The sequence below is a fragment of the Patiria miniata genome, unplaced genomic scaffold (assembly GCF_015706575.1).
Source record: "Patiria miniata isolate m_02_andy unplaced genomic scaffold, ASM1570657v1 HiC_scaffold_1, whole genome shotgun sequence".
Classification (NCBI taxonomy): Eukaryota; Metazoa; Echinodermata; class Asteroidea; order Valvatida; family Asterinidae; genus Patiria; species Patiria miniata.
In genome coordinates, this window is record NW_024037047.1 from 33,159,432 (window position 1) to 33,186,950 (window position 27,519).

Consider the following 27,519-nt stretch of genomic DNA (forward strand, 5'->3'; position numbering starts at 1 on the left):
TCGCGGGGAGTCCTCGCAGTACAATATCACGACCGCACGCTGAGGGGACGTCCCATTTCGGTACGTCCTCGACATCATCATACATTCCATGTTCCTGGATTCACATGGTGGACGGATCTTCCGAGCTCGAAAAGTAAAAGATATCACGCCTATCTAGACACCGCTATTCTTCATCAGTTGGTCGAGAATTCATCCGATAATAAATCACCGCGCTGCAGAAAACATCGCCACCGAGAAGTGATTCCACAAGCCGAATTTCTGCAATAATTTCCCTTCAATTTCGGAGTCATGTCGGCCCTCGATTGCTGGAGCGGGGGACAGAGGCCTGTTCATGGACCACTCGCTATCAACGCCCCCTAAAGTCGACGCAGCCACACATAGGGTTTGCATCCAGATCAGTATATCCGCACTGATGGTATGCACGATGACCCTCACAAGCATTAAGTTGTACATCCTCAGCTGCCCCATGTATCAGCATATTCCATCGTCAACTTTTTCTTGATCTGATGCCAAGTCATTGAGGGCCAAGAGGAAAGCGCATGGAAGCACCCGTTACTGCTGGGTCGGACAGAATTACGGTTGGTAAAGAGAGACATGATTCTTATCCTCATACTTCTGATATGTGATATAGCTCCTAAAGTCCTGGCACGTAAGTTATTGAAGCAACGTACTTTTTTTTTGTTTCCAAGAGAAGACTTTAAGCACTTTCTGTCGGTCCCTGCTTTCCACAATAAGGTAAAGACAACCTATCTAACGGTTGATGGAGGAGCAACCCCTGTTAAAGGAGTCTTCTCGGATGGTTCCCGGGGAAAGCGTGAGGATGTTCTGAAGAAGTTGGATGATGAGGCATCTAGTTTATGTTTGCGATCATTATCCTTCATTCTCCTAGCTGCTCACAGAATATAGCCTGACGCTGTGAAGATGATTCAATCATCCCAGCAATCCCAGCAAACACGGTGACAGCAGCTTGTCGTTTCTATTAACGGTGTACACGGCACTCTGACAATCCCACCAAAACTTATGTTAAAGATATTGGGAAATTCTTGGTTGACCTTTTGGAATCAAATGTAACAGTAGCCACAATAAAGAATTGTATGTCAGCCCTTTCTGCCATCCATAAATACTTTGCAGATTGTTCGTCGGCGTCGAGTAATGCAGCCAAATGTCATCTGTGGTGAAGGATGTTTATTAAAAGACCTCCCGTACGTAAACTTCTGCTGCCTGGGACCTTATACTCATGTTCTGGATAGTCTTTTGAAAGCCCCGTATGAACCATTGGGTTAGGCTTCACTAATACAAATGTTATTAAAGGTGGTATTTTTGCTAGCTGTATCTACTGCCTGATTCCGCAGCTACATGCACTCGCAATAGAAGATTGTCATTTACGGTGTGAACCATATGTGTGCGGTTGATTCCTAATTCAGGATTCCTGACAAACAAATCAATCATCTCCCTTTCAACCACCGGATATATTCGTCCCAAAAATAAAATTGCTCTCATCCATCCCATAAGATGAGCTGTGGTGTCCAGTGCGAGCTCTGAGATGGTACGTTGACCAAACAAAACCTATAAGTGGTCAGAGGAAATATATCTTTATTACGTCTACATCGCATCATCGGCCAGCATCTCAAGACACAATCACACTTTGGATTGTGACAGAATCGGCAGCAACCGACTGGCCAAGTCAGTCCAGATTAGACATTCGTGCACATTATGTAAGAGCGGTTGCAACAACCTGGGCCTTTAAAACGGTGTTCCCTGAAAAAAATATTATCAAAGCTGCTTGCTGGAAATCCCCCAACGCATTCTCAGCCTGCTACTTGAAAGATGTATTGACGTCTGAGGTAAGACCTGGACGCACAGTCCTATCGGCTGCCAGGAAATCTGCCATCAAAACTACAGAAAAAAAAACCTTAACATTGGAATTGACTTATGAGTCCCATTCAATGCTTGATTCTTCAACTACTCATTTCAACGTAGTTCCCTATTGTATGTTTTTGTTTGACTATTACATTGAGTTTACAGGGAGTTTATAGTATCAATATACTTCACTACTAATGACATTAGAACCTTAAAAACACATTTCTCACTGCCAGCCACTTCAAAGCGGTAATACTCTTTGCAAATTTAGTGGCTCTTCAGGCAAATATTGAGTTCGTTCGATTACTTCCCCCGCGCTTACTCGTGCAAGCGCAACACCGTTCGATTTACCTCTCACGTGACTCGCGCTTACTCGAGCTTGGCGTAAGTATCCCATAAGGCCATGCATTTAACATGGCTGCCAACGTATTGTCACCGCGTCCCTGCGTATTTTCAATTGGCGTAGACCTAGGTTGTTGATACGGAGGCAGCCTGTGTCATGTCAAAGTTCAACTTTCCAGCTCTTGCTCGAAACCTTACCCGAAACCGTTCGTTTATTTAGCTCCACTGCGCATGTCCGTCATCACGCGAGGAGCCAGGCGCGAGTATAGCTGGGGGAAGTTATCGAACACACTTTAAGTGAAGTAGACTTCTCTTAAAGTTCTTGTTCTTGCGAAACCCTGACGGATAGGTGATGTGTGATCCGGTTCCGATTGCAGTGTTCTTGGGTCGTGTTCCCATCGTTCGAGCCGGGAACAATACACCCGCATCTACAACTGACCGCCCAAACTCGGCCATAGCGAATGGAACATGCCGGTTAGGGGAATATGCCAATGTAGTGGCTCTAAAGGTAAGTCTTGGATCGTAGACTGCCACCACACCTTCATTTGGTTCTTTTGACTGATGTCGTTTAATTTTCCAATCAGCGACTGACTTTGTTGATCTGTCATCACAAGCCATGTCAGACTCAGTCACCATTGATATGTCGCCTCCTGTCATCAGTGCTGATCACACACTGGACATTGGAGGCAGCTTCATCCGGTCTACAACTTCCATCTCAGCAAGGTAGAGTAAGGCATTCTCATTTTGTCATACTTCTCAACTTGACACAAAGAAGTGGCACACGTTTTTTTGTGTCCACGCAACTGAAATACAGCAATCAAAGATGTCTATCCCTTTCTAAAAGTATTAATCTCTAACCTACTTTTATGACATGCTGTATGTGCAATAGACTTTAACGTCTTTTTGTGGCAATACAAAATGAATTTCAGGGTATAATCAGGGCATTCTAGATCTCACAGGGTATCACAGGGTATTCTAAATCTCAAAATTATCTGCTTATTACTTAATATTTGGATGCTTAGTGTAATTATTTCATACCAGTTTACTCCTGTTATTTATTTCAGTTGGAAGAATGTGTTCTCAGACAAGGAGAGCAGTGTAGCATATTATGAGTGGGCAGTGGGTTCACATCCAGGTCATGCAGACATCATGCCATTTACAAGAGAGAATACAGAGATAGGGGTCAGTGACCCTTCACGACCTTTGCACCTTCAAGAAGGTCACTCATATTTCATTTCAGTGAAGGTAAGCTGTAAAGGTAAAACTGTATCGTTTGTATTAATATTTTTGCAGAGTGATAACATTAATCATAGATTTGTATATTCGTGATCACCAAACAAGAACACAATGAGTTGTTCGAAGTCATGTGATTTATAAATTGATCTTTTTTAGGCCATCAATACTGTAGGCCTAATCATCCTGAAGAGTTACGGAGCATTTACAGTTGATGCGAGTCCCCCATTGGCTGGCCACGTTCTTGATGGGGACCCAGCGGATGCCCCGGCCAATCACAGAGACCAGGACTTCCAGAAGGATCGCACGGTGATCAACGCATTCTGGGAAGGGTTTCATGACCCGCACTGTGCTATTGTTGGTTATTCCTGGAGAGCTGGGATGTGTTCAGGGTGTAGCGATGTTGTGCCTGAGCAGCATGTGGGCTTGGACACTGGTAAGTTGAAAAATAATATTTGCTAAATTAAGCAAAGCTTTGCCACCTGCCGCCCGTGTTGAAGGGGATCAACAGTGACCAACCCAGCAGGTTTGGTTATGGTGTAAATTAAGGATTTTCTATTGTTCCTCATCATCGATCGTGTGTTTATATTGCAACTTCATTGCAACAGCTCCCATTGGTTTTGTACACCTTTTCCAATCGAGGTCGTCCTCGATATTACCCCTATCCTCAATTACTCGATGATGCTTCACATTTGTTTCCTCGATTTACACTATAAACATGCACAGAGATACATGCAGCCAAAACACATAATTATACTTATGGGGAAGACATTTGTTTCCTTCTGTTGTTTTCTTTTGTTGATATTGAAATCTCAATCTCCATAGCGTTTTCTTCAATGAGATTGATTTCTAAAAAGTTCTTCATGGGGTATATTGTTCCATGGTGTTTTGTAGCCAATTATAACTGTGTATGTACTCAAGTGTGTAAACACCTTCAATCGTGGACCCCTATTGTCCCTCTTTTGTTTGTACTTAACAAACCCTAACCCCAAAAATGTCTCTAAACCTGATTTCCAGATGGGGGAAATGGGTGTGTAGACGTGGGCAAGTCCTCAAAGCGTTGCCACCTCCTGTACCTAGGCGCGGTTCTAGAACCAATATTTTTGGGGGGGGGGGCTAGCACGGTGGATCCAGAATTTTTTCAGGAGGCGTGCTGAAATGTTGACCGGTTACTTTTCCAGAGACTTAGGCCTCCGAAAATCAATATGGGGGGGGGGGGGGGGGGGGTCATGCCATATTTTCAATGGGGAGCGCCAATAAAATCCTAAAATCATTCACACTATATTAACTATAAAATGCACCCTTGTCACGGCTATTTCTTCTTTAGGGGGAGACCGTTCGCATGTACACACAATCCTCCTTTTTGCTAATGCATTTTTTTTTTTTCCGAATTTATTTGGGAGGCTAGACAAAATGGGGGGGGGGGGCTACAGCCCCCCTAGCCCCCCCCCCCCCCCCCCCCCCCCCGTAGAACCGCTCCTGCCTGTACCATATGGACCTCTTTTGTTTACGGGTCCACAAAGAGTATGCAACATTAGAGCAACCTTACGGATGGGATTTATGGCACATTTGCATTGTTTTCCCTTTAACTCGCTTGAGAATTTCCCTTGTAGAGCACTGTTAGACCCCTCGTGCAAGGTACTCGTAAAAACACTTACGCAGCCTTTGAATGTAATCCTATTCAATACATTTCATCAAATGGATTGTATACTATATAAATTTCCTATGGACTTGGATTTTTGTAGCCTAGAAATAATGATAAACCATCTAAACAAAGGTGTTCATATATTACTTGTCAGATGTCCGTGCTGAAAACCTAAACCTGGTGCCTGGTCTGACCTACTACGTGACAGTGACGGCCTGTAATGTGGCTGACCTTTGTACCTCAGTGACGTCTGATGGGGTCACGGTGGATGACTCTCCCCCATTGCAGGGGCGTGTCTATGATGGTGGTCCTGGAGGTGGTGATATCAGCTACCAATCGTCAAGGTGAGTCACAAACTACAAAAACTCTCAAAAGTGGAGAATACTAACCCCAACCACCAATTTAAAGTCAGAGTGCTATAAGCGTGAAAAGATACTAGCGGATGCATAATCTAGATGGATAATCTACATATCTCCACTTTACCAGAGCCCAGTACATTTAAATTTACTAAATCCCATGTCAGCAGTCTCCTTTCAAGGCCATCAGTACTTAATTCTGGAGTAGGTCGTTAGTGGTTCATTTGGGTTTTATTTTAGGCATTTTGACAAGTGTTGGATTTCAACCTACGACCAACATAATTAATTCTGTACTGGCTTACTCTGCTGCCCTTTTATGGTAGCTTCTCAAATCGAAGTGTGCTATTTGGAATCGAAAGGAGTAAATAAAGATATGTTAGCATTACCAACATATACCTGACTTCTTGTTATGATGTTTTTCGTGTTCTTGTATTGCATGATTCATTAGGCGTCAATTGCGAGCTCATTGGTGGGGCTTCCATGACCCTCACTCGGGCCTCTCCCACTACGAATGGCGCGCTGGCACGACTGCAGGAGCTGAAGACATTCTCTTCTCTACACGCATTGAGCTGTCAGAAGATGTTCTGATATTTCTATCAGCAGCAGACCAGATACCGCTTGGCACTGATATCTACATCACAGTCCGTGCCTATAACCGGCTTGGTATGTGGAGTCAGGCTACATCTAATGGGTTCTGTGTGGACTCTAGCCCTCCTGATGTAGTGGATACACCCACTGTCGATGTGACTCAGGGGATGGCTGTCACAAACACTCAAGTAAGAACCCAAAATAATTCACAATTGAAAATGGCCATATACTTCTGTGACTATCCTGTATTTGCATTGAACTGAATAGACATTTAATCAGCAAATAAGCAGAAGGAACACATAGCAGAGGAACAGGAATTTGCTCTCCATTGTTTGACAATTATGGATCCCCATGACAAAGTTTAGCAATCAAAACTGACAGATTTTTACGATACACAAACACCGAATGTTCATAACGTATGCTTCCCACTAAAATTGTTCAATTAAAATACAAATATTTGAACAAAGAAATAAACTGAAGTGGGGTATGTCAACCTGCAACCGCCAGATTGTTTTTCGGTGCCCACCAACTGACCTATCCAACCATATCAATGCATTTCATAAATTGTGAATTTTTTTTTAATGTGGCTTAAGACATAAGGGTGTGATTAATTTCAAGATTTAAATTTATTCCTCAGAGCAAACTAGTTTGAATGTTTATTTAACTTTAAGTCATGGCTTTCATATCTCTTCACAAGTTCCAAAATTGAAATGTTTACCTCGGTTTTAATTAAGTGTGGCCGACTCAAAAATAAAGCCCATAGTGGCGATTCCCCATTTTGGCAATGTCTTTGTTCAAGGGGCACTATTCAGAAGCCATAAGCCGTTATGTGCAATTTAGCCGGGGATTACGCCCAAATTAAGTCACGATGCTAGCAACGTAAGCACTGCTGTAAAACCAGGAAAAGGCAAACGGGTATCAATCAGAGAGGTTGCAGATTTCTATGACAACTTTTCAATAAACCACTTACAAACGGTCCAGTTTCCGTTTGTGATTATTGGATATTTTTTTTGACAGTTACTTCTAGATCACTATGGGACTAAGTATTTGCATGCCCTCTATTTTCAGAAGCATTCTTCAGACATGAGAGGACGAACTGAAAAAGTCTCATTTATTTGTTTATGTTAAAAAAAACTGTCCTGCTTTTATACATGGTGACATTTCTTTCTTTGTTTGAAAGGCAACGTGTACAATTCTTTGTTTAGGTTATGCAGGATCTGATTCACTTTTCCTGGAAGTTCAATGACCCTGAAAGCGGTATAAAAGACCAGTATGTATCAGTCAGCACACATCACAATGGAGATGTGAATATACCTTCCACAAAGGTAAATTTCTTATCTGTATACAAATATTCATGGGTTGAGATGGGAATAGTGAGAATGAAAATAGTTTACCAAATAAATCAACATATGCAAAGAGTCTGGGCGACAACTTGACATATACTGTTCCACCTTTTTGACAGCCGAAGGTAACCATTTGTCACAGTGCATTATATTGTCGGAATTGAGTTGTAGTGTATGTTGAAGGGTAACTTCAGTCAAGTAATTGATCCGATTCTGGTATCATTTGAAGATTGCAGGGAGTGAGTTGGACTACACGTTCACCAATCTGACATTACATGAAGGCAGTCATTACATCATTACCGTAGTGGCTTGTAACTTTGCTGGTCTCTGCACACAGGCCAAGACGGAACCCTTTTTGGTAGGTGATGTCCACTTCGCAATCCCAGATCATAACCACAAATGTACCTTTATCAACCTGACCTCTCATGGCAGTTGTCATTACTTCTACATTATCTTCTGTAGATCTTTCCAGAAATCAGAGTGATTGATTTAGTTTCTTGAGTTGTCATACCCACATGTCATATTGTCTGTCTCTTCTGTCATCATACTTGTAATTGCTGTCCTAATGTATCCCAATCCAGAACCCCTATAGTTCTCTTTGATAGTACCGTATCATTTCTCTTCCTCAGGTTGATGGTAGCCCACCTTCTGTTGGGACGTTTGCCGTGGGCACAGAGAGTGCTGCTAATTTGGATCGTCATCATATCATCTGGATTGATCCAACTGAACCAGCTGAAAGTACTCCAACTGAACAAAGTACAACTGTGAGTTTTTGATATTACTGTTCAGTCTTGGAGCGTTTTAAAAAAATTGAAGTCTTCGAGAGTTTTAAAAAGATTTTTAAAAATCTCTTTTAGAGATTTTTTACAAAAATCCTGAATCTTAGTGTTGTTTTTTTAATCTCTTGAAAAAAAATATCACACTTTAATTAGTACGTCTGCATGTTATGTTACATGAGAAAACGGGAATTTATAATTAAGAAATGTTTAGAAAGTTTGTCTAAGGAAAAGCATTTGACGGGCATGAGGCGTTTATAGTACCGGTTTCGGTTTGCAGTTTGCATATTGAAAAAGAAGTTCCTCTTTATAGATGTCCTAGTATACGTGGACTGCAATCATTACTAAATCATTACAGTTTTCTTTAAATTAGGCTATTTTTGTTAATTTACTTATTTTTGAGTTATTGTGGTGTAATTCATATACTTACCTCCAAAACATACTGATGGAACAATTAACAACTCATGTTGGAAACACCACCATCAATCAACTGGACTTACTCTGTGAGTTTGTGATATTACTGTTCAGACTTGGAGAGTTTGGAGATTTGTTTAGCATTTCGCTTTCAAAGAAAAAAATGCAAAATGCTGAATCGTTATTGCTATTTCTTTTTCAATTCTTCTAAAAAAAAATTACTTTAGAAAGTACATAATTCTGTTATATTTAAATAAGAAGATATGAATTTATTATTGAAAATATGTTTAGGAAGTTTGTTTGAGGAAGGAAAAGCATTTGACAAGATTAATGTACCAGTTTTCTTATGCTGTTTTCATGTTGAATCCTCCAAGTAGCAAATGCACTTTCTCATGAAAAACAAAATTCTTATCAATAATAGGATGTCTTTGGAATGCATTGACTGCCAACATCACAAAAAGAGCACCTTAACTTGTCCTGTAAATGTGAACATTTTTTTTAGTTATTGTGGTGTGATTCATATCCTTACCTCCAAAACAGCCTGATGGAACGAATACAACTGATGTTGGTAACACCACCGACTCAATCAAGTCTACTAACTCTGTGAGTTTTTAATATACCCGTTCCGACCTGGAGAGTTCTGGAGATTTGTTTTAGCATTAAGCTTTCAAAGAAGAAAAACAAATCGTACGTTAGAAAGTTCTTTATTCTGTTATATTTAAATAAGAAGATATGAATTTATTATTGAAAATATGTTTAAGAAGTTTGTTTGAGGAAGGAAAAGCATTTGACAAGATTAATGTACCAGTTTTCTTATGCTGTTTTCATGTTGAATCCTCCAAGTAGCAAATGCACTTTCTCATGAAAAACAAAATTCTTATCAATAATAGGATGTCTTTGGAATGCATTGACTGCCAACATCACAAAAAGAGCACCTTAACTTGTCCTGTAAATGTGAACATTTTTTTTGTTATTGTGGTGTGATTCATATCCTTACCTCCAAAACAGCCTGATGGAACGAATACAACTGATGTTGGTAACACCACCGACTCAATCAAGTCTACTAACTCTGTGAGTTTTTAATATACCCGTTCCGACCTGGAGAGTTCTGGAGATTTGTTTTAGCATTAAGCTTTCAAAGAAGAAAAACAAATCGTACGTTAGAAAGTTCTTTATTCTGATATATTTAAATAAGAAGATAGAAATGTATAATTGTGTTTAGGAAGTTTGTTTAAGGAAAAACCATTTGACAGGCTGAAGGTGATTACAGCACCAGTTTTGTTCGCTGTTTGCATGTTGAAATCTCCCAGTAGCAAATGCAGTTTCTCATAAAAAGAAGGTCCTCTTATTAAATATGTATTATTTATGTATTTATATCTTGTTTATCATGGGGAAACCTTTCAGTGGAACACTGGTTTTCAAAGGTGCCCAGTAATTACAATAAACATACGACAGTATAAAAATATAAAAAAAAGCAATAGAAACATTTTAAAAATGAGACAAGGTTAATCACAGTTGTTCACATTGGCACTAAAAAGACATACATGTACCATGTAATATTAAACTATCAGGGTTTTTTTAGAGGCGCTTAAAACGTAATAAGATGTCTTAGAATACATTGACTTCCATCATCACAAAAAGAGCACCTTAACGTTTCTTGTGAATGTGAACATTTTAGAAATTATTCTGGTGTGATTCATTTACTTACCTCCAAAACAGCCTGATGGAGCAAATACAACTGAAGTCAGTAACACCACCAACTCAATCAACTGTACTAACTCTGTGAGTTTTTGATATTACTGTTCACACTTGGAGAGATTTGGAGATTTGTTTTAACATTCAGCTTGCAAAGAAGAAAAATAGACAAATGCTTAATTGTTATTGCTTTTTTCATTCTTCTTGAAAAAAAAATCGCAATTTAGAAAGTACGTCTGATATGTTTAAATGATGATTTGGTGTGTGTATGTTTAAATCTCCAAGTTGTATTTCTGCAGCATCTCATCTAAAGGAAGTTTCCCTTACCAATAATTGGATGTCTTAGTATACATGGACTGCAAGCATCATGAAAGAACACAGTTTCCCTTAACCCTAAAAGAGCCGGATATTTTTACCATCTCTCAATCGGGAGGGGGGTCCGCCCCCCCCCCCCGGATCTCAGCCATCGAGTGACGAAAAAAATTGAAACTCGGTACAAGCATAGAGTTATTCATCATAAACATATCTAATAAATTTCATGACTATAGGGCAAAGGGTTTTGGAATAATGGCTAAATTATGGCTAAGTCATAACAGCTGGGGTCCCGAAAAAAAATTCAAGGCTAAGGCGGAAAAAGTTGAGTGGCCGCCCCCCCCCCCCCCTCCGGCCCTTTTAGGGTTAAATTATGCTCAGTATTTCAAATAAATGAACTTTTTTTTTTTAATTATTGTGATATGATTCTTATACTTGCCCCCAAAACAGCCTGATGGAACAAACACGACAAATGTTTGTAACTCTACCGACTCAATCAACTCTACCACGGAGAGTCCAGCGACCACCCCATCTCCTCCACGCTACCACTCTGGCTGGATGACGTGGCTTGAAGACCCCCGTACATCCACTGGTTCCTTAGCCCTTGCCTGGCTGGGATTTGCTGATGTACACTCTGGTATCAGCCACTACTTGGTCTCTGTCGGACGCACCTACAGCGGCTCTGAACTCACTCCGGTACATGTGTGCTTTTTTTTTGGCTTTTCAAGTCCAGCATTAATATGGCTGTTTTTGACCAACGAATTTTTTTTTTTAGATAATTGCGTAATATTTCAACATTCCCACCAATTTAAATTAAAAAAATATATATAAAGTAATTGTTAATCAGTTGTTGACCAGTTTTTCAATTGTGTTTGATCTTTTATTGTTGTGTTTTGTTGGTTACATCCTTGCTTAAGTTCTTTTGTCGAGTTTTCTGCTGTATTAATTGGCAGGATCTGATTGCTCTTCACTGGTTTTCAAGAATGTGATATTTTATTCAGTTTACACTCTTGTGTGTCACAAGTAAAATTAATTAAGATTTTTTTTTCACCAGAATGGACCCGTCCGTATGAATCACAGTAATGACGGCATGTCATTGGACGAAGGCATTGCACAGACAGCCATCTTCCCACTAGAGGGCAGTATAACAGACCCATCTCATCCGTATCTCTACATCTCCATCTGGGCTGTTAATGGGGTAATGAGTTGAAATTCTCGTTATGAATCCAGACACTTTTAGGTAAAAACACAGTTGGCTGCATTTGTGTGAAAGGTTTGATTTGTACCTGTAGCATTTATTTGAAACTTCTCATCTGGAACCACCGTCAAATTGTATAGATTCAGTTCAAATTTGCGATCAGTCATTTTCTAAAAATATCCAATATTATGAAAGGATGCATTCCTTTAAGGTGTCTATGAAAGAAATCCATGTATGAACTGAGGAGAAACGTGTGGAGTATTTAAATATCTAGCAATATTTGAAAAAAAAGTTAAACAAATCACAGTTTGATTCACACTACTTCCATTCAACATAAACAAAACCAAATGGTGATATGTTAAAAGCCGAGGTTTGCGAACTTCTAGAAAGAGGTTTGGTAGTAACGTAATCAATAACAGTATAAAAACAAAACAACCTCTCACGCCACTGTTTTTCAATTGCATATTATCTGAACGAAGGTCAGTCATTGCAAAAAAAGGTGCAAAGACATGAATCTGGGACTGAGAAATTTTCTTAGAAAATACTTTGAAAATGCACTGAAATTTCCAAAGACTTTGTACGCAACCAACAAAGTGGCAGCATGATACTACATCCTTTTTCTTGATTGTTTTTAAACTGTCGAGTGATTAATTGGAAATCAGAATCTGGTAATCATTTATATTGTTCTTAATATCTTCCCAGGTTGGGATACCAAGCGGCCGCCATCATTCCACTTTCGAAGCCTCTCCTAATCAACCATACGAGGGCTCCCTTGTCCTGCTGCGACGCTGCTTGCCTACAACATGCAAGGGCCATTGTGCGTGTGCACCCATTGATAAAGCATGTAATCCAGACCAGTCTTGCACTGATGCCACTCACAGTAAGTTTAGTTGAATTCAAGCAGAGATCCCATGTCGTCCGACTCAGATTTGGCTTTAATGAAATCGTGAAGTACTTTTCTATGTGTAATGAACACATGCAACATTTTAGGCTACAACTTTAAAGGGTTTCTGTGATATGCCCCCCCCCCCAATATAGGGTGCCACGCTCACTTTTTGCACTCGCCAGTCGTTAACGTTAATTTATTGGTTTTAGGAGACCAGTACCTTGGAAATGAATCAACGATTTGTGCTGAAATTGTTATCGAGGGTAGCAATTTTCAGCACAAATCATCATATGGGTTGTAAAAATCTAATTTGTTTAACCCGTTAGCACTGTTTTATTACATTGTACTACACTGTATTTACTCATTGGCGAATTCATGAAATTATAGAGTGATAGGCGGTTTAGGTTGTATAAGAGGCAATTAGCCGAGCACTTTTGGGCGGTACAAGGACTATTGGTTAATTCCTCAAGGTTCCCAAGTTACCCTCAGTCTGTCGTACAGTCAAGCTTTTATAATAAACAGAGACACTGTTTTTGGTACTTCCATGAACCAAAGTTGATAAATAACACGTAAACTGACAAAGCGTGACAATTAGAAGACAGCATGATGTTTTCTGAGAATTGTGAGGAGATGGTGAAGGAATGAGTTTTAGAGGTGTGAGAAAGCATCTTAAAACAGAACATCAATAATCGTCAGTTATGATAAAAAAAAAACATGATTAAATGTAGCTTGACTACCATTTAAGCGGGATTCAGACCAGTGCTATTAAACTGATGTTATTTTGATAGTCTTGAACCATTCTTTTACGATGACCCAAAGGTAACCCCAACACGGAGATTGAAGTTCTGGATGTATTGGATCTGATGTATGATGATATCAATAGCGTGATCGATATTAATGATACATCCACTCAGTATGTGGCTGCTGCAGTATGGCGAGTCACTGATCAGAAAGGACTGGACATTAAGTGGTGAGACAATATATAATACTTTTTGATTACAGAATTGATGTCTGTCAACTATTTGGCAACTGTTCCTTTAAGCGGTTTTTCATATGTAGTTTTACAACATCCCGCCTACAGATTCTGTGTCTTGATTGGCTGAGAGTTAGTCACATTGTACTTTCTATTTTTGCTATCGTTCTGTGCACGGCCAAAATTACCATACCAGTAGCAACAAACGTGCTACACCAATGGCGCGGCATCCGGTTCTTAGTGTGACGTCAGTTCAGTTTTAACCACGCCCACTGCCCATTAAGTAGCATTGGAACCATTGGATCCGGAAGCTAACGCAACTTTAGTTTCTATCCATTGGGCGCTAGTAATAAGTAAAGTGGTGCGCGCGCGTGTATGTATAACGAACCGGATTTGTGTGTAAATGCATGATGGTGTGCTCGTTAAGCGTTGCTTGTAGCGCGTATTGCTCCAAAGAGAGCGCGCCACAGGGTAAGGTTCAAACATTTCTTAAAGGGGTGGTTTGGTAGAGAAAAATACATTTCCCACCGATTTTAGATTGCAAATGAAGTTTATTTTTTAACTGTGTTTAGAAGAAAAAAATAAAATATTAAAACCAAGCAAATTTGTGGGTGAAGTGTTATGAAACAAATATTGAATGCTTTATCTCGTGGTGAAGTAAAACTAGCCTCCCTCGGTGATCCATGGAGCATTCTATTTTTCTATTTTTCCTCGGCTTCCCCTCTGGAAAATAGAATGTCCAGGGATCACCTCGGGAGGCTAGTTTTTCTACACCAATCGAAGCATTCAATATTTGGCTGTTTCGGCAACCAGCCGAAACAGCCTTTGTTATCGTTAAGATATCCGTTTTCAGTCATTTTGCCCACAGAATTTGTACACGTTTTTTTTCCCCAAGGCACTGTTGGCATTATATCAATCCAATCGCCTTTATCATGACGTCACACCTAATGTGCATATTGTGATGGCCTTTATCTCAAGGACTACAGGTCCAATTGGGTTCAAAGTCGGTGTGTACCTAGACCGAATTGAAGTGACGTTACGAGGACGGCATCACGTGACATTTGGCGCCATATTAAAAGTGCAATTTTTGAAGGACAAAATCTAAAAAACACTGCAGGTCTGATTGGGTTAAAACATGGTATATACCTACACCGGGATGGGTTATAGATGAACATTTAAGTAACGTCACATTGACATCACAACGTGACATGTGACGTCACATTAAAAGTGCATATTTTGAAGGACAATATCTACAGAACTACAGGTCTGATTGGGATGTGATAGACAGGGATGTGTTATAGATAAAAATTGAAGTGACGTCATCACGTGACATGTGACGGCCAATATCTGCAGAACTGTGTCGGTCCTGATCACTCTATTGTACATGTGATATCAGTCTTACATGACATAAATTAAATACAGTAAATTACCGAAACAGACGTTTGTACACAAACATTAGTAAATCTAGTTGTATACTATGAATTACGTTTATGACGCATTTACTCAGGTCTGTAAGATGTGATGGGCGGAATGAGTTGGATATCAAGTCAATTTAACAGTTATAAGCTACCGTTTATACTAGAAGACTCGATTCATAACTTGATTTCTCTCATACCTTCAATAGCAACAACCTTTACACTTTGAGACACACACTGATCATAAGTGCTACCAATCACCTTTCATATATAATATTTGCAGGTTTGAATGGAGCATTGGTGATGACTCTTCATCAGATCCTGTGGGAATCTTTGATCCAGTTCAGGATAGGTTATGGTATGATGTTGGACAGGACAACCAAACCATTATCACGCTGGATGAAGGTAATGAAATCTGTCCAATTTAAAGGTAATTTACAACATTTGCAAACATCAACTAGAGATAATAGGTCTGTTTGCAACAGAGCATAGAGTTTTTTCAATATATAAATACATTTCAGAAATATTATGTATTGATAACCTTATGACTCTTTTCTCACAATTGTAACATTTATTTGCCTAACCTTTTGTTAAAAAAAAAATTTAGTATGTTTTGTTTGTTACTTAAAGAAAGAAATAGGTTTTATCCTGTTAAGTTGGTATGGTTTTCCTGAATGATGCCAAACTATGATGTCATCTTGATAAAACTTGTCAATACACGTTTTTGCATTGTAGTCTTGGTTTGTACCAAGATTGAAAGGAAGCGTTTAAATTTGGCATGCTGTGAAGCCTCTTTTCAAAGAAAACCGGAATATATGGCCGTAAGTTTGGTTTTTCATCAAGACTGACCCTGGCTTTTTTATCTTTCTTATCTCAAGATTATATGTCATATAAGGGCGTGCAGTTCAGCACCAGATTAATGCCTGCCGCCAGCAGGGAACAATTAGTATCTTTTGACTTAACGACTTGTTTGGTATGCCTGAATCATTCCTTAGTGGTCTAATTGCACCCACATTTTTCACAAATTAAATATCAAACGTAAGATTTTTTTTTTTGTCGGGCCATGAAACCATGTTTTCTTTCTTAGATCATTGAAATGGATGCACAAACAACGAAAATCATAAATTTGTCGGACTGTGCCTATTTTATGTAACATGTACGGGGTTTCGAAAAGGTTGATCCAGCAGGAAGTATTTGGACTGGCCTCCTGTGGTGTAAATGATTGCCTTAAGGGATTAACCAGATAATTCTACACTGGACTTAGTCAAAGATAAACATAGAAAGCCTTAGTATGAAAAGGGCGCAGAATTTTTAAAGGTAAATTCACCTCCTGAAAGTGGAATGATATTGTAAATATTAAGAAAAACATAGAACATCAACCGATGATCTCATGGTGACAAAATTCGGACCAAGTTTCATGACAATCGGACTCTTCCTGATATATGTTTTCAAAAATTGCATTTTTGATGACGTTATGATGACGTGCCTCTTTTTTCAAAATTTGGTGCATATACCTATTACATACCAAATACAAACAGAAATGTTGAATTTAGCATATTGCGTTTGTGAGATATAGCTTAAAGGTCCAACAATTCAAAAATTCATATAAAATCATAATGACGTCACCTCAATCGTTACCTATAACACCTCTACCTACATACCGAGTTTCAACCAAATTGGATACTTCTTCAGATATAGGAGTTCAAAATATGCACGTTTGTGATGACGTCACGTGACCCATGATCATGCAATCATGACACAACTTTGCTAAAAAGACAATGCATGCATATACTTAATATGAATGAAGTATGACAAAGATTAATGGTAGAAAAAATCGTGTACAAAGTCTTTGGGATTTTGCATGGAACAAAAAAAGAAGAAGAAGAAGAAGAAGAACAAAAAGAAAGGCTTTTTCGCGAATTTACGAAAAAGCCCAAAAAACGAAACTACCAAATTACTATGAAGTACCTTATTTGACTGTAAATGAAAAAAATGGTCTCCAGCATCCTGTCACATCTTGGCACCTGGTGTGTTGTCATTTTCAAGAAAAGTTTGTATCAATTTTGAAATACTGCCCCAATTTACCAAGTTTAGTTAGTCCACATTTTGTTTGCAATCGGTTACACATCCATGAACGAATGCAAGCCAGCTAGCCCGATGGTTCCCTGGCCTGACAATTCCTTGACATCTATAAATTGCTCCGTAGGGTCAGGGAACCTGACTACAGGTTGTTTTTCAGCATCTATGAACCCAACACTTTAAACAGGTCAGTGACTAGACATGTATATGCTTACTAACCCCCAAATCCATCAATTTCTGAAAATTACAGCAAAAGCAAATGTTGTATATTACCTTTAGATTAAGGAATATATAAATAATGAAGAAAAAAATAAAAGAAACGTTGAGCATAACTAGTGTGATGGTAGTTTGGTAAGGTATCACATGTAAGGTACTACATTGTTTTACATTGCATTGGTTCCATGATAAAACAATAAATCCACATAATGCATGGGAAGGGTTGGTTTTGGGTATAACATGAAATACTTGCTTAAGTTTCTAGATAAACAGAATGTCATATTGAACTTCCTTTTTACCTTATTTGTAGTATAAAAGAAGCAACGGAACTTATGTTCATATCTATTCACAAATACTTATGACGGTTCAACCATTCCTATTGGTCGAGAGCCCGTCACGCGACCGGTCTTAAATGGATGGTAAAGACCGGCTGGCTGGTCTTAAACACTTTTTCAGTGTCATATGAAATTTGGACTCCTGTAAAATCCGGTGTCACTTATCGTTTTATTGGTTGAACGTTCCAAATTCTCACGTAGGCATGCGCAATACTATATACCAGGGAGTCAGTATTAATAGTACTTATTCACACTACACCGGCACAACTGCCTTCTGCGACCAACGCACAGTGCGCTCAACACGTGCGCCAATCTCCATATAAGGAGTTCTTTACTCCTTTTTTTACGACAGGGAAATTTCATAATAAAGCTAGAGGGGTGTTTCGACAAACATGAAGTAAAATTGTTCAACAAAATTGTTATAAATTTATAATTTTTGACCTTTTTTGACTTGGTGACCGAACATTTTTGATTTGCTATTTTTACCGAAGAGATATTTATGAATGGGAAATTCGATTCAGGTAATTATCATCCATCCTGACTCCAACCGGTCTTACACATAGTGTTTTTTATCCATTTCTATAGATCACAAGATGCTGAAGGGAGTCAAGTACCATGTGTTTATCAGGGCCTGGTATAATCCTACTACATACGCAGTGTTCAGATCAGATGGCATCACCCTGGACATCACAACTCCAAAAATATCAACAGTCAGAGGTGCAAAGGTATGAGAATTATAGAGGGTCGATTTTACAAAGAGAATTAGAATCTGACAATACCTGCAAATATATTCTGTTTTGGTTCTTTGACAGTGCTTTTTTAATAATTGAGAATACACACGCAATAAGTGCAGTTTTATCAAACCTCTTTAACTTATCATTTCTCCAATATCGGTATGTAAATTAATGAAATAGGTTTTTGTTACCAGATTAAAGATCTTGCCAGATCTGATGCCAGGAAAGACACTGATTACTTGACGGATCCTAACGTCCTCTTTATCTCCTGGGAGAGAGTGTTTTTGGACGAAGCAATGTCCCACTTCCAGGTGTCTCTGAGTACCTACCCAGGAGGTGAGTACACTCAAATCTCACCATATCAACTCAAAAACTCACTTTTTTAATATGAGTCACCCTTACTCATTATTTTTAAACATTTACCAGCTGGTATAAATGACTGAATGATACGTTCTTGTCATGTTTTGCATAACAGAATGTAAAAGATGTAAAATATCATTCAACATATTCTTAATGTGTTTTGTTTCTCAGGTGAAGATGCTCGTCAATTTGCTGACCACACCTTCCCGGCCAGTGTGTCCTCCACACAGTTCACCAATCTGAATCTTAAGAGTGGACTGCGATACTACAGCAACGTACGAGCGTTCAACAAAGCTGGTCTGCACACGCTCAAAAGCAGCGACGGCTTTGTGGTGGACATAAGGAGGCCAGATGCAGGCCTTGTGTTTGATGGAACAGGTGAATATTCACTTTCTCCCTCACAATGTACAGATAATCTTCATATGTTTTATGGTTGATGGTGTGCACAAACTCTGTGCACAATCCATTGTCATTGCTTGATGCAATCAAGGCTTCTGTTATCACACTGACACAATAGTAAAGTCCCTTCACTCAGGATAATATATCATCATGCATCAGTATGTATTATTGCAGTAAAGCGTCTTGCTCTTGGACACAAACATCATGACTTTTGGTCAAAATTAACACACATATGATTGCCCCTAACCTGATGCTCCACAAATGTCAAAATAACAGTGTGCATTATCGCTACTATAAATTATCTAGCACTCACAATGTTAATGTACAAATTTGAATCCGAATGTTATGCTGATTTCCAAGAATTATTATTTCATAGATAAAAGCAGAACAAACCTCTGAACAAAGATTTTATTAACCTTACTTCGTTGTTGCAGATCTTCATGACGTTGAATACCAGAACTCCAGCACAACTATCTCAACCTCTTGCCATGGCTTTGTGGATCTGGAATCCTACATAGACCATTATGAGTGGTGCGTTGGACAAACCCCTAGCCCTGGTGATGATGGCATTCTGCCCTGCACCAATGTTGGAATACACCTGTCTACTTCCAAGACTCTAGCTGTGCCTCTAACAGATGGTAAAGTTATAAAACTCTCAAACATCTTAAATATTGTCAGATATCCTGATTGACGGTTGAAAGAATCCTTTCTTAAACTTTGTTTTGACCTTTTCTGGCGGAACGATTTAACTCCTTGACTCTGAATATCAACAAATCTGTGTTAAAATTTTAATTGCTAATATCGGGTAAACTCATTGCTTTCGGTGAAAAAAAGGTGCTTTTCCCCTAAGCAGATTTAATCCGAAAGATGTCCTTCATAACCTACAAGGTACAACTCAGCTGCTCTCATAATATTGGGCATGATGCTCCTTGAAAGTTCAAGTTAAAAGAATTGGCCGGCGTAGTGGAGGATTTTACAGGATGCTCAGACTTATTTCCCTGAATGCCTTCAAAATCCTCAAGCAGTTAGGAAAAATGGTTTTATGCAAATTGTACATAAAAAGGCCTACATCATGTAACATAATTGTTTCCGACTATTTAGGGGAAATGTGGGAAACCATTTGAATCCCAAAGTCAACAGATTTGGACCAAAGTATTTGATTCCTAGTAACCATTAGTAATTTAATTCCTACTTTGCCAGGCATCCGATATTACTCCAAGATTTCTGCCATCGACGCAGCTGGCTTGCAGTCTGTATCTGTCTCTTCAGATGGGTTTGTGGTGGACACTACACCCCCTGAGCCACTAGAACAGATAATTCTAGAGGATAACTTGATCCAGAATCCATCATTTGAAAAATTGCAGGAACCAGACATAACAGGTGAATCCAAATGTCAGTTTAATTAGTTCATATCTTCATAAATTGTTCGATAGACAGTTTAAAAAAAAAAATGAGAGAAAAGAAGTTTTGCTATTTCAAATATAAGGTCCATATAGTAGGGGTTTTTTTAATCAGTAAATTTTGAAACCTTACTGTTGATCTTTTCAGAATACATAAATGAAGCCACAGGTACGTCTGATCCAAATCTCGGCAGAGTCTCTGATACTTATCCCACTTCTGCCACAAATATGCCAACAGAAGAAAAGTCATCCACAACCAGGATGCATTTTACCAACAGTAAACAAGGTGAGGTACTACTTCAGTGGGATGTTGGATCTGATAGCCAATTTGCCGTGGTCACTTCGGGGAAGAAGATTGCCCAAGATGGTCATTCCTTCTTGTCTCTTCATGGCTCCATCTCCCAAACCTTCAACACAACACAGGGAAGCCACTACCAAGTTGTGGTCTTTGCGAGTCACCCGGTGCCATCCCACAATCCTTTGTTGAATCAGGAGGGTCGCATCGAGGCTCCAGGATTGGATCGCATCTTCAGGTTGTATGACCGGCCGGCACACAGTCACTCTGACCAGAGTCTGAAGTCCATACGCTGGCATCAGCACAAATGTTACTTTACAGCCAGTGGAGACGTATCAACACTGAAAATCTCCTCTGTAGGACAATCAAATGGGATCCTATTGGATAATGTTCAGGTGAAAATAATCTCCTGTGTTAGAGTTAATTGTGTTGGTTGTAAACAAATCCCTTGTTTTAAGCCTATGTAAAAAAAATATTCTTCATAAAGTCATACATGTATTTCCAAATTCATCACTCACACCTTAGATGTAAAGATCACTAGCAAACTACTTGACATAAATGTTGCTGTCGTATAATAAACTACCAATTTAGTTATTGCATAGATCGAGATAAACTAAGTGCCTACTATCGCACATTTTACTACTGTTGAGTACAATCAACCTATTCTGATTTCTTGTTTTCCACAGGTAAAGCAGATTACCACTGGACTGAGCACCGGTGAAGGGTCTGTAGAGGTACATACCCAGTTTATATACAGCTGGTCATCCATCCAGGCCAAGTGGCATTTCATTGACCCTGAGAGTCCCATAGTCGACTACACCTGGGCCATAGGTAGGTTGAGTCTTGGACTTGGTTTTACATGTAAGTTACTGGCTGTGGTTGACATTTCTGATACTTAGGAAACAAGGGTTTCTTTGTTATCTCGTGAATCCACAATCAAAGGCATTCTATTGAGGACCAAGGACATGGTTTGATGTTTTTGAGCAATACTTAATCACATCTTTTTCCAATCATTCATCAGGTACAACAAAAGGCGGCACCCAGCTACAAAGCTTCTCATCAGTGGGTACACAGACAGATGCAATCAACACTGACGTCATGCTGACACATGATTCCCATGTCTACATCACAGTGATAGCAAGAAATGCAGCTGATCTCATCACCATAGCAACCTCTGACCCCATACTGATTGACCTAACGCCACCCAAGATTCACTTTGTCAAAGATGGTGGGGATGAGAATGGTATGCTGTTTAATTCCAAGATGTTGATTTCCAAACTAATATTTAACAATGGTTGAGGCAAATCTGAAGGTGTTATGTATCGTACAGGGTGCAAAACATATATCCCACATCACAACAGTCAATAATTTCTTGTTATATCACACCAATATGTCAAGACGACAAAGGTTTTTAGCTAACTACCCTCACCTAATTTGGGTGTGTGTAATGAATGTCTATATTCAAGAAATGTATAAAGTATTTCACACATCCTACAGGCGCGTGCAAGTCAGTGTGTGCACGAGGTAATTTATATTCCATGCAGTGTGTCCACAGGCACACGTGTCCAGTCCATAGAAGTAAATGTTACTTTATATACAATGCATAACATATAAATCGCCTCATATACACTGCGTTACATATAAATTACCTCAACTTTGTTGTGCATTCTCCATGATACAGGCATGGCATAGGCATGTGAATCGGTGCTTGCATGCAGCGTTTCTTTCAGAAGGATGTGTTACGAGTGATCAAAAGCTGAATCTACTATTCAAGCACTTCTCCATAGTATTTAAGCAGGAAACTTTCATTGACAGTTCCTTTCTCCTCGACAGATATTGACTTCAAAGCTGATGATTCTTCTCTGACATTCAGTTGGTCAGCGTCTGACCCTGAGAGTGGAATTGAATATTGTGAGTGGGCAGTTGGTAAGTCCTGATTTCTGACTATTATTGGGCTTGTATTAGCACCTTAACATGAGTTGTTTGAAAACTAACTATGAGTAGAATACTGGCCATTTTGTTAAGAGAAACCCTGACAGAGGCCGTGAATACTAAAATGTGTTTCCTTTCTTACCAGGATCAGCGCCTGGCCTTGATGACATCCTACCAAGCTCACCATCTCCTGATGCCACTTCCAGCATCACCACCAGTCTGTCTCAGGCCATGGTTGAGGGCCAGCGCCTGTATGTAACCATCACATGCTACAACTATGCTGAGAAGTCCTCATGGAAATCATCAGATGGCGTTACCATAGTTACAGTGCCCCCTAGCTCATCAGCAGCACTCATCAATCTGAAGACCGTGTCAGAGACTCAATATGACACACGCGATAGGTACCAGTCACAGAGAGACTCTGTCAAAGCATCCTGGGATGGATTCATGGACCCATTTGGAATTCGGTCCTATGAGGTAGTGTACTGTGCATTGTGTCCAATATGTCAAATATAATTAATAGAATTAATTTGTTCACAGCACATTTCAGTCAGTGATGTCTACCATTGTTTATAGGTCTTACACACCTTACCTGATGCTGCCTGAGTATACATGTATAAAGCACATCAAGTCAAAGTGAAACACAAAAGGCTGATGCTACTTGAACAACTGTCTCATTTTATATTCGCAGATATGCTTCTCACGGTGAATTCATCTTGACGGTGCATTTTGCATTGGCGCGAGTTACTTGTTTAATTCTTCTAACCAGTTATATGTAGATATACAAACAATTGTAATTAGGGTCAAAGAGTTGTCTGAAATCAAATTCTGACAATTTCAATTTGTAATTGAAATGTAATTGTGCCAAAGATTCTGGTGATCTGGTGTACTGCAGACATTTGTGCAAAGCAGGATGATACCGGCCCCGATGGTTGATTAGCTGCAATTTGTAATGTTATCCCTAATTGAACCCTTTCCCCCTCTCAGTGCCATCTAGGTGGATCCAACGCCTTTACCTCCTGGACACCTTGTTTGTAGTGTTACCCCTAATTGCACCCTTTTCCTCCTCTCAATGCCATCTGAGTGGACCCAACGCCTTCGCCTTCTGGACAACTTGCTTGTAGTGTTATCCCGAATTGAACCCTTTTCCCCCTCTCAGTGCCATCTGAGTGGAACCAACGCCTACACCTCCTCGATCCCTCGTTTGTAGTGCTATCCCTAACTGTACCATTTTCCTCCTCTCGGTGTCATCTGATTGGATCCAACGCCTTCTCCTGGACACCTTGTTTGTAGTGTTATTCCTAATTGAACCTATTTCCTCCTCTCAGTGTCATCTGAGTGGACCCAACGCCTACACCTTCTGGTCACCTTGTGGATCCACATCACAGACCCACCTAGATTGGTCAGGTCTTAGCCTGGTTGATGATGCGACCTATAGCCTATCAGTCAGAGCTGTCAATCATGCTGGTCTGATCAGCCAAGCTATCACTGGCAACATCACTATAGAATCTTCCCTACCTAAACGGGGAGGTATGTATACGTAGCTCAATCTTTCCAAATGATATATATGCGATGGTTTCAAATGTTAACCAGAGCACACAAAGGTCTACAGTTGTATTTAATGTATTTTTATGGAGGTTGCCCCAATTAGGGTAAAACGTATTCTACACTGTAAATGGGGCGGCAGAAAAGAGTGGTATCAAAGAATCCCATACAACCATCTAAACACCCCAAAATGGGTTAATTGATAATTTGCGAGGGCTAATTAGCTATTTCTGAAAAAAAAATGCATACACTCAAATCATCACCAAATAATGAAAGGGTCATTGTTTCTGTTGTTTCCTTCGTGAGTTCCATACTTTGTGCAAATCATCTGAATACTTTTCCAGCAACCCACATTTTGAGAGTTTCCTTCATCTCACAAATTTGTAATTGACTGTCTTTATAGGGCTAAGCCTGCTGAGATACTCCTGGCTTGGTGATGGAAGAGTTGTTCTTACCTGGGATGGTTTGTTCTCTGCCTCTCCTTCCTCCTCCTTGGTCTATGAGGTATCTCTGGGTACCATCCCAGGAGGTAGTGATATCATGCAGTGGGTGGAGACCATGGAGACTGGTATGCGTGTCTCGCCACTGGCTCCCTTCACTGACTACCACTTGACGTTGACGGCCATCAATGCGGCCGGCTTGTCACAGACAGTCAATAAGATCCTCAGGTTGTAGAGAATTCACAGCAGAACAGGTTCGAGACTAAACCAATGTATTTCTATAGTCTATATGTTTACTCAGAAAGCATTGACATAATTATACACAGACATGTGAGCTGTTGAAAAACTTGTTTAAGAAACTCCTAAGTGACTTGCATGAAAAACAGGAAATAATTCATCATGTGTGTAAATTAGACTGCAATTCTGCAATTTGGCCGTGAAAGTTTAATCAAAATAACTATTTTAATTTAAAAAAAAATATTATTATAATAATAATTCTTAAGAAGCAACACTCCCGTAGACTTGCGCGCAAAACTAAACTGTCGCCTACTACGAGTTTACCTAATCTTTTTTTCTACGAAATTCCGTATTAAGGGTAACTGGACAACGAGGGATCGATCCAGATGGGTCGCGACGCTAAAATCCCTTGTCCTGTTTCAACAATAGGGCGACACCAAACTGTCGCCCCAATAAGGCGTGTCGCCCTCATGGAGACGACACTTGAGAAGTCCGCTGGCTGACATAGCTATGTTAACCAGAAATAATAATCACAATATTTAACTTCTGTTAGCGTTTGAATTAAACATTTTGCAATCATTTTGAGCAATCCCGATGATTCAAGAGTTTTTATGAATTGTTTAAGCTACCATTGTACTTTAATTTAAGAATAAACAAACTTGTATGGGATGCCTGACTTACATGGGTCTTGTGGCATCCTGCTATCTTTCTTTGAAGTTTCATGTTTGGTTTTACCGCCATGAAGACCCTAATCAAGCTGACAGAAAGGCCACAGTTAAATATTTGAACAAAAACGAGTTGGATTGATGTTTGCAAATAGTGGCAGAAGGGTTGCCATTGAAGAAAAAGGAAACTTGGAATCAGCTTCGGTAACAAATGTCAAAGTCACTATGATAAATGAAACACTGGAAAACGATGATTTATTTGAAAACAAGAAAAAAAAACAGACCCTTTACGACAGCCTCTTGTGCTCTTTGTCGCTTGAACTAAAAAGGTAAACAGTTTTTACGTGTTGAGTGTTTTTCCTTGACATTTTCAAGGAATCTCTATTTCACACTTTTGGCAATAGAAACTTTAGAGTCAACAATTTGCATCTATTTGATATTTATAAAAATTGTTTACATTTCTAAGTACACCCATACGTGTTAACTTTGTATTGTTAAGCTAATGCTAATTCATGATTACTTAGGTTCCTACAACATGTAGTTTGTACACAGAAATCCTCAATGTGATGTGTATTGTAATGGTTTGCCGGCATATATTGCTCTTAAAATGGAAACTTTACAGAGTCAACAATTTGCATGTATTCGATATTCGAACAGACAGTACTGCAGATTTGTTTTTTCTTTTTTGTGTGTGTCGTATGGTGTGTTTACAATGTATGTTAAACAACCTGGGGCCGTTTTGCGATCAGGTGACCGAAATGTTTGAATAAAAAAAAATTGAGGGCCAATGACGATCACCTTCCATCTTTATCCTCTTTCAACCCATGCCAAATCAGCTGGTTCAATGAACTTTGCAGCCAGGGCTTCACCCAAGCCGTGTCAACAAACTTTCGACCAGGCCTCTTGCCAAGTCTCATTGAAACATATACAAACAACCTGTAACTTGACACAGCCATCTCCCTTCATAGCCGCAAACCACAGCCGCCAGTCAATTATCTTTTAAGTGCACTGTCTGGCAACTGCCTGGACACTGTCTGGCACGTGGCTTTTTGTTATTTTGACATGAATATGGTCTTGCGTAGTGCGGGGAAGTACCTGTGGCCCAAAGGGCCACCGTTGGCGATTTCTGATAAACAGTTTTTGTAAACGCTGCGCAGGTTTAAGAAAAATCATATGCTGCAGATGTGCACGTCATTCTCACGCAAAAGATTGTTACCAAACCTTGGTACCAAACAATCATTGTACATCATTCTCAAGAACACCAGGCTTTCACATCGCAACATTTCAAATGTCTGGTGAAAATTCATTGGAGATTTCAGTGAGCAATAGCAAATGAAATAACAGATACAATTTATAATTTGGTTGCAATTTTTCATTGGCTGTCCTGTACTCTAACCTATCCATTAGGTCAGTGCATTTGAGGGGAATACAACTGGGAAATATATGTTTGAGACAACATCCATCCTTTTTGAAAAGCATTGATTTTGAATCTTTCGGGTCACCTTGGAACTGTCTTGATCTGCTGTATTAACTTAAAAGGACTTGCGGTTTATTACAAACAAGGTTACATAGGCGTAGCCCAAGGGCGGATCCGGGGGGGAGCAAAGGGGGCCATGCCCCCCCCCCCCCAAAAAAAAAAACGAAACCAATTTTTTTGTATGTGACATCGCAATAAAGGCAGGCAATGTGTACACCGTCATCTTTTCCTCAAAAAAACATTGGTTAAAGTGGTCAGAAATTGTCTCAGATCGCACCACAGAGCATCTAGAATCAAACAAAATTTCGGGGCCCTTACCCTACACCGAAATTTTTTTGACCCACTTTTTGGGGAGACAAATTTTTTTTT

At 39.5% G+C, this 27,519-nt stretch overlaps 1 protein-coding gene across 1 annotated transcript in view; it reads left to right on the forward strand.

Annotated features, from left to right (window-relative positions):
- Positions 1-25,006, forward strand: part of LOC119733070 — a 47,707-nt gene extending 22,701 nt beyond the window's left edge. Inside the window, 25 exon segments of the mRNA XM_038206654.1 lie at positions 2,787-2,925; positions 3,267-3,447; positions 3,595-3,871; positions 5,235-5,424; positions 5,885-6,212; positions 7,230-7,349; positions 7,597-7,725; positions 7,997-8,131; positions 11,015-11,260; positions 11,619-11,762; positions 12,465-12,642; positions 13,468-13,618; positions 15,320-15,441; positions 18,252-18,391; positions 18,595-18,736; positions 18,932-19,138; positions 19,594-19,797; positions 20,360-20,555; positions 20,646-21,249; positions 21,541-21,685; positions 21,876-22,097; positions 22,688-22,780; positions 22,932-23,263; positions 24,115-24,316; positions 24,735-25,006. Coding sequence (XP_038062582.1) covers positions 2,787-2,925; positions 3,267-3,447; positions 3,595-3,871; positions 5,235-5,424; positions 5,885-6,212; positions 7,230-7,349; positions 7,597-7,725; positions 7,997-8,131; positions 11,015-11,260; positions 11,619-11,762; positions 12,465-12,642; positions 13,468-13,618; positions 15,320-15,441; positions 18,252-18,391; positions 18,595-18,736; positions 18,932-19,138; positions 19,594-19,797; positions 20,360-20,555; positions 20,646-21,249; positions 21,541-21,685; positions 21,876-22,097; positions 22,688-22,780; positions 22,932-23,263; positions 24,115-24,316; positions 24,735-25,006 — 5,099 coding nt within the window.
- Positions 25,007-27,519: the final 2,513 nt, after the last annotated feature.